Source organism: Monopterus albus, unplaced genomic scaffold (assembly GCF_001952655.1).
Source record: "Monopterus albus unplaced genomic scaffold, M_albus_1.0 scaffold100.1, whole genome shotgun sequence".
NCBI classification, from domain to species: domain Eukaryota; kingdom Metazoa; phylum Chordata; class Actinopteri; order Synbranchiformes; family Synbranchidae; genus Monopterus; species Monopterus albus.
Window position 1 is genome coordinate 566,586 of NW_018127980.1, and position 7,781 is coordinate 574,366.

The 7,781-nt window shown below is 39.6% G+C and overlaps 1 protein-coding gene across 3 annotated transcripts in view; it reads right to left on the reverse strand.

Moving 5' to 3' along the window:
* slc51a (solute carrier family 51 member A) overlaps positions 1–6,813 on the reverse strand; it is a 10,714-nt gene extending 3,901 nt beyond the window's left edge. For 2 of the 3 annotated variants that reach the window (XM_020609616.1, XM_020609617.1), the window contains exons 1-4: positions 6,154–6,813; positions 2,282–2,433; positions 2,074–2,147; positions 1,605–1,763 (exon numbers count right to left, since the gene is read on the reverse strand). In XM_020609616.1, coding sequence (XP_020465272.1) covers positions 1,605–1,763; positions 2,074–2,147; positions 2,282–2,433; positions 6,154–6,229 — 461 coding nt within the window. In that variant the 5' untranslated portion in view covers positions 6,230–6,813. The remainder of the gene's footprint in view (positions 1–1,604; positions 1,764–2,073; positions 2,148–2,281; positions 2,434–6,153) is intronic. The other variant, XM_020609614.1, reaches the window with a different exon arrangement.
* Between the last annotated feature and the right edge of the window lie 968 nt (positions 6,814–7,781).

The window sequence follows — 7,781 nt, forward strand, 5'->3', positions numbered from 1 at the left end:
CCTGCCCACACTGCCAAAAGCACCAAAAGTTGGTTAAATGACCGTGGTGTTGGTGTACTTGACTGGCCGGCAAACTCACCAGACCTGAACCCCAAAGAGAATCTATGGGGTATGGTCAAGAGGAAAATGAGAAATGAGAGACCAAAACAATGCAGATGAGCTGAAGGTCACTGTCAAGGAAACCTGGGCTTCCATACCACCTCAGCAGTGCCACAGACTGATCACCTCCATGCCACGCCGAATTGAGGCAGTAATTAAAGCAAAAGGAGCCCCTACCAAGTATTGAGTACATATACAGTAAAAGAACATACTTTCTTACAGCAATTCACTAAAAATGTTTTCTTATAGGTCTTATGGGGTATTCTAATTTACTGAAATAGTGATTCGGTGGGTTTTTGTTAAATGTGGGCCAAAATAATCAAAGACCCAACAGCTTAAACTACTTCAGTCTGTGTGTACTGAATTTATATAATACTTGAGTTTCACTATTTGAGTTGAATTACTGAAATAAATGGACTTTTCCACAATATTCTAATTTATTGAGATGCCCCTTAGTAAAAAAAACAAAACCTGTGAGATTCCTGCCAATAATAATAATAATAATACATTTCACACAGTTCTATGTTTTTGGGCCATAGAATGCTGGAAAAGTCCGTTTCCCTTATCTCAGGGTTAACAGACTCCAGGTTACACTAATTCCACTTTCTGGAATACCCTCAAACTCACACCCAGATGACTAACTTTTCAATGTACACAACATGAATGAAAAACACTATAGACTTTAAATAAAGTGGACAGTTGGATTAGTCAACTGTGACACACCATTAAAGCACAAACAGTCCTTGCACAATTAAAAAGGGTCACGTGCGCAAAGTGCTACAGTACAATATACATTGTCCAGCCCTGAGAACCCCGAGAACCAGGGAACTGGTTCAACAACCAGGAGTGCGTTCAGCTTGCATTTGCACAACAAGAGTGTACATTTAGGCCGATAGTGTACGCACAGAGAGTCTGAGAGTTTACACAATCTTCAAACAGGCCAAATAGCCGGAGTCCTTAAACAACATGTGGTTGTAACTATCTTAGAAGGTGTACAGGATGTGTGCTTATTAGCATATAGGATAATTTATTCACCACCTCAGTAATGCAGGAACTGCTACAGCATATGAATATGTGTCACAAAGAAAGGCATCAACTGCCTTTCTCCCTCCCTTCTCTCCTTTAAAGGAATTGCTAAACATTTTTGGCTATGCTTGTTTGCTTTCTTGCCAAATGAGAATGTTAACATCACTTTCATATCTCTGTAGTAAATATATAGGCGCTTATTAGCCTATAGACTATAAAAAGGGAAACACTAGCCTTAGCCTAGAGAAGCTAGTCTTACCTGTGTCTACAAAAATCCACCTGCTAGCACCTCTACCACTCATTAAATGACAAACTATTTTGTCATCATTCACAGTAACTCCAACAGCCCCTGGTCAACAACTCCCAGCAGGAAATAGTCTAGTACATAACCCCCTTTAAACAGGAACTTGTCATGTTTAAATTTTGGTATATGCTAGAGAAAATAATGACAGCAGACTGTATTTTGCTGGGATGTTTACTTTGTGATAGCCACATGTGGCAGGCAGGGGCAGCAGCAGCAGCACGGCCCTGTGCTGATCCTCAGTTTATGTCTCCCTGCTCGCTTCAGGAACACCTCGTCACCACCCACCTCCTCCAGCATCATGATCAGGAACTTGAAGACCACGATGGAAAAGTAGCTATGAAAAGATAATAAAATAAGTAAATGGAAATGAAGAATGAGGGAAAGAAAGTGAAGGAGGCAGGAAGAATGAGAGAAGCCTGAAGAGAGGAAATAAACTCATTGAGGACAGACTAGAGAAAACTGAAGCCATAACTCCCACACATTACACAACAGTATCCCTGTTTTCTATAAATTCCAAATAGTTTATAAAGTTCAAGTTTCCCCATTTGCAATGTTTCACTGTGAGACTCTGTGGGTACAAACACACAGTACAATGAGTGAAAGAAGAACAATAAGATAGAAGCAAGGACAAATAAAAGACCCACCAGGCAGAGGTCATATCAGTAAACATGGTGGCTCTGGGGATCCACATCCCCAGACATGACATGGTGCCAATCACCTGAAACAATAACAAGAAAGGAAAGTTCACGTTTGTCCAACAATGGTGCAGTTTGCTCCAGAACCAGAGGAAAATATCAGTGTTGTTTCAATCTTTCTGCCACCAATTCTTCCAGCAGTGTGTTAGTGTCTTACCGGTGCTGCTCCATTCACCCAGATGATTAAACTTTTCTTATTGGCAGGCACTTTCCTGTAGATGTAAATACATTCCTCTAGGAAGACCAACATGGACACTGCTGCCATGAAAGTGAGTATGGAGTACAGGATGATACCAAAGAGGTCCAACTCTGGAGGGAGAGAAGGGGAATTGTATCAAATTTGCTGTCTGGACTAGCAACTTGATATTATCTTGTGCCATTATCAAATTAATCAGTATTTAGATTATATCAGAGACATTGGAAACAAACTAAAAACTCTTAGAACCCTTGAAAGGTGTGACAGGTTGGATAAATTGTTGCAGGAAAATAAATGGTGCCCTTGCAGTGTAGTATGTAAAATGTACAGCAGGAGTAAATGAATAGTCTCCTCCAGGATGACAATACCCCCATCCACAGGGCACAAGGGGTCACTGAATGGTTTGATGAGTATAAAAATGATGTGAATCATACGCTGTAGCCTTCACAGTCACCAGATCTCAATCACACCTACGGGAGATTTTGGACTAACATGTTAGAATGCACTTTCCTTTTAAGAATACCTAAATAAAAAGGACAGTTAAAACAGAGAAATACTGATGTGATAGTTTTGAGGTTGAGGCCAGAACAGAATGTAAGGTTCTTTTCATATCTTATTTGTTTGTTTGTTTGAAGAAAATACTCAACAGTGATTCAAAATAACTTGTGAAAAAATGTACAGTGAAAGCAAAAACAAGACCACTGGAAATCAAAGGCAGACTGTTACCGTAGACCTCTGAAATGCTGACTAAATAAAACAAGGTAGAAGCATCTGATGAACCACAGAGTCTTTTCCTTGTGTCACATTATGATATACAACAGCATTGCGGTGTAAACACAATACAAGTTTTTTTTCCAAGTCAGCCTTGAAAACCAATATAACTGACAGCCAAACATGGAAAGTCTATTAATTATACAATATGCAACAGCATTTGTTGTGTTTCTCAAAGCTTCTGAAAAGTCTGATGTGGTTAGGATTATGAGCAGAGTAAGTAAGTAGGAGACAGTGTAGTTTCCAGAACTGACCATATAGGGAGGCGCCAGCAGATATGCATGGGCACAAGTGAATTGCTCAAACAGATGTGTCAAAGTAAAACAGGCTCAAAATGAAACAAAGAGTGGGAGCTGTAGTACAGTAAATGTTGCCAGTAATTGTGAGTGTTTTGATAATTGGCATCAGTTATTCTTTGGTATCCAAAGTCATTAGGGTCAATCAGGAGGCAAAAACACAACCAACCACACACACACACACACACACACACAAACAGTGAGGGTGGTCATCATCCCCTGTGTGTTGCTGTGCTTGTTCAGTTACTTTTTTATTGCTCATTGAACAAAAACTTGAAATTCCAACTAATAACTGACACATTTGAGTTTTGAAATGGTTTGTTTAAATTCTTGTAATATGCCACCTATAATTCTTAACCATCTGATGTCTAATGCAGTCGCAAATGTGCAGAGGCTTATGAAAAAAGTGGGCATGTAAAGATTTTAACTTTTTTGATTGTTAGGTAATTTCTTACTCAGGTAGATATTGATTAGATACTTGTTGTATAGGAATGTTTAGTGTAGCCAGGATGTCTAGCTCAGGCTGTTAAATGCTCAGTTCATTGTCAGGAGTTCTGCAGGCTGCATCTAGGCCAAGGTCAACTAGATTGAAGAGTCTGCAGGCAGGATGAATATTGCTAGTAGCATGATATGTTCAGCCATAATCTTAATCATAATATCTTCCGAGGCTTAATGTCCGGACATGTCCCTGAACGTCCTGTATGTTTTTAGATACACACCACATGATCAACACTCACACACACATTGATTCTCTCCATGTTTTGACTACTGCTACGGCCAGCTGTGAAGCTGGCATATCAGGTGACGTCACGGTTGACGTTCCTGTGTAGCATGGGCTAGCCCAACCAAGGGATAAAATTGTATAGGCATGAGGGTTCAGGGTCTTTTATCCTCCATGCTGCCTGCGCACAGGTTTGGGGGTGGAAGATGCCTGGACGTGTAATGTTAATTTTACCTGTGATCCTTTGAATAAACCAGCACAGTTATTTTTTATATACCCAAGTGGTCCGCCTCATCTCTCTGAGTTCCTGGTTAGAAGAACTGGGTAATATCTTACATGATTAAGACAAAACTGATCCAGAATTTACTTGAGGTTTTAAAGTATCCAGTAGCGCAAAACGATGCTTTCAGTCCATACACAGTATTTGCAACCACTAAATAAACCTATATCCTATAAATAAAGCTTATATCCTATACAAAGATCCAATTTATCATGAACTTAACCTACAGAAAAGGTCTAATAAAGTCCTCATTCAGTCCATGTGGAGACAGTGTGTTTAATGTATAAATCCAATATGCCTCCCTTTGGAGAAGTGTCTTATCTCGACCTCCACCCCTTAAATAAATGACAACTGTTTCAAAACCAATGTATCTCATGGACCTAATGTTGTGTCCTATATTTTTTAAATGTGTTGCCACTGGACTTCCTAGATCACGTCTGATACTCAATCACTCAATCTGTGCTCATTAACGCATGTGAGTATTGTTATTGTATTGTTTTTATGTTGATTGATCTGGGTGTGGTGTCACACCTGCCATCAGTCTGAAGGACTCTTTATACATGTCAGGTCAGAGTACAAGCTGTGAATATCTGATGAAGACTTAATGTCGGCACGTTGTTTGTGTGGTAGCTTGGCCTTAATATAATTTTTGGAGCATCAAATCAGTGTGTGGGTCTAACTGTTTTATTGTACTAGTCCTGCATCTTGTCCTATGCACATGATGCAAAGAAGTTTTTGAGGAGGTGCACGCACGCTTTTCAACCTTTGAAAAATAAACCTGACATTTCTTTCTGAACAAATCAGTAACTCTGTAACTGCTTCGTAGACTAGGATTAGGATCCAAAACTGCACAGTACAGCATTAAATACAGCACCAGACATTTAGTTTTGTTCTTCTATTGTAATAAAATTCATGCAGGTCTAAACTAATCACACAGACTTTGAGTACTTTAATACAGTAGGTATATTAGAAATTCTAATGAAACTAGAGCAGGAAACAAAGCTGCACAACATTATTCTGAAAGGTAAGCTTCCTGTTGTCTTCTGACTATATTTTATGCTGTAAGACAGAATGGTGCTTTATCTTGGTTTTCACCACTGATATATGCGTTTCATATGGGACAAATAATTTTGTAAATCAAAAAGGAACAATTAAGTATCATTTAAAATAATACCACCACCACCCAAGTATAATGGCTTAATGGGTTATCCTGATCATTTTCTTTTGCAAATAAGCAACTGAGAACTGAGCTCAATCTGAACACGTATTGCCACTAGTCAAGCTTAATGTTCACTGCACTTCTGAGTGCTTTAACCTGGGGTCAGTGAACTCAACCGATTTTTATGTGGATTCAGGGGGTTAGGGTAACCCTAACCCTAATACCTAACCCATCCACAGTAAAATATGAACCGTCAGTCTGCCCCTAAAACTGTGAAGGAACCCTTTTCTACTTTATTATCACAAGCCACAAAAGAATCAAGAGGACCACTGCGCCACTGCCTCCCAGTAGTTCGGGTCCAGGAGCTTTCAGGAATCTATAACAAGTCCCAGTAAATCACGACCCAAGGTTTTTCTGTCTCCCCGCCGCTCCGTTCATCAGGCAGGCGCATTAAAAAAAAAAAATCACACCTAACTATAAAGGAGTCCCTGTGGATTCAGTCTGCTGGGGTATAAAGTGTTCTGCACTCTATCACCCTGTAAAGAATCTCAGCAGATGGCTCCTTGCTTAGGACAAAATCAGTGGTACTAAACCCAGTCTACTCACTGAGGATGATGTCGATGGCCAGAGGCGGTTTGCTCGTACAGCTCGGGTCAATAGTTCGGTTGGATGCATTATTCATGCTGGCTGCTCTCGACGGATTGTCACGAATGCAACTTGTATCCTGAAACGCTCGGTGCGTAAAAGTCAGAAGCCGCGATGACTCTTCCTTCCAAAGATCCAAAGAGCGTCATCCAATTTAACCGAGGGGGATATGCGTTTCCCTGGAACCCCGAAACATGTCTTGCAATCACTGGACACGCCTTCTTCCCCAGAGATGGCAAAAGTACACACATTCGTGGCTCAAGTAAATTGGCTACCGATACCTGTGTGAAAAAAGACTTCTAAAAGTAGAAGCACTGTTTCAAACGCTTTACTCAAGTAAAATTAAAATTAAAAGTACAAGCTCTGAAATGTACTCAAAGTATATAAGTAAAAAGCAGCTCCTCGAAGACTACCAGCTGTTTTGCCCAACAATAACTGAACCTCACGTCATATTTCCAAGGCTATTAAATAATTGTAAGTGAAAAAAGGAATAAGGCTACCAAAAATAAATAATATTACCTAACAAGAGCACATTTGAGATTTTCAAATCTAATTAAGCCTTAAAAGATAGTCTTTTCAACAATCCTCCAAACCAACAATGAACTGCTTCTACTCAGCCTACAACCTGGATTATTTTATTCGTCTGTGCCATAGTTCTCAGTTATTGCTCAAAAACATTTAAACACATCAGAGAAATACAACGCTGACATGTTTCTTTATTGCGAAACACAAGACCAGGATATTTGTTAAAAATGCAGCCCTAAAGCATCAAATTATCATAACTTTTTACAGCCGCTGAATTTACGCGACTCAACTACGCATGCGCGCCATCTGTAACTCACATCTATGCTGTAAAGTAAGTAGTTTGTAATGAAGACGCATGTCACCCACTGCAGTGCTGTGCACATTTTGCAGCAAGAGTTAAATAGAAATAATTAAATATTCCACTTAAATGTATTCAAACTAAAAGTAATGAGCCTGATTTGAAAATAACAGGAGTGCAAAGTACAGATATGTGTTAAAATATAGGGAACAAAAATAAAAAGCTCTCAGAGAAATGGAGTAGCCTACAGATACCTGATAAATCTACTTAGCCCTAAGTACAGTAACAACTCTTCCGCTCTCTGAGGATAAAATTATTCATGTTACAGGCTGAAATGGGGAATGACCAAAAACGAAAAGAAAAATCTTTATGATAAACAAAGAAAGTTGTTAAAGTGTTCCATGTTTGTTATGTTTCATATGTTTTTTTGTTGAATATATACATTTTTGTGACATTGCAGGGCTCATTTTCCCTCTGTGGATTTCAAGGTGGCTTAGCCAGTGGAGACACATAACCTTCTGTTCTCAGATGGTGATTTCCGGCTGAATAGGAATATTTTCACAGGAAAATTCCAGTAACATTGATAACAGGATAAGGGAAGGACAATTGAACAGCACTGGGTTGCCTGTGTGTGTGTGTGTGTGTGTGTGTGTGTGTGTGTGTATGAGAGGGGGCATTTTTCAGGACTGGAGCCTGTGGACAGGGCAGACACATCACATGGCCCCCAATTCCCATAGCAACATGCAGGGGTATTGTCATGTGAGGC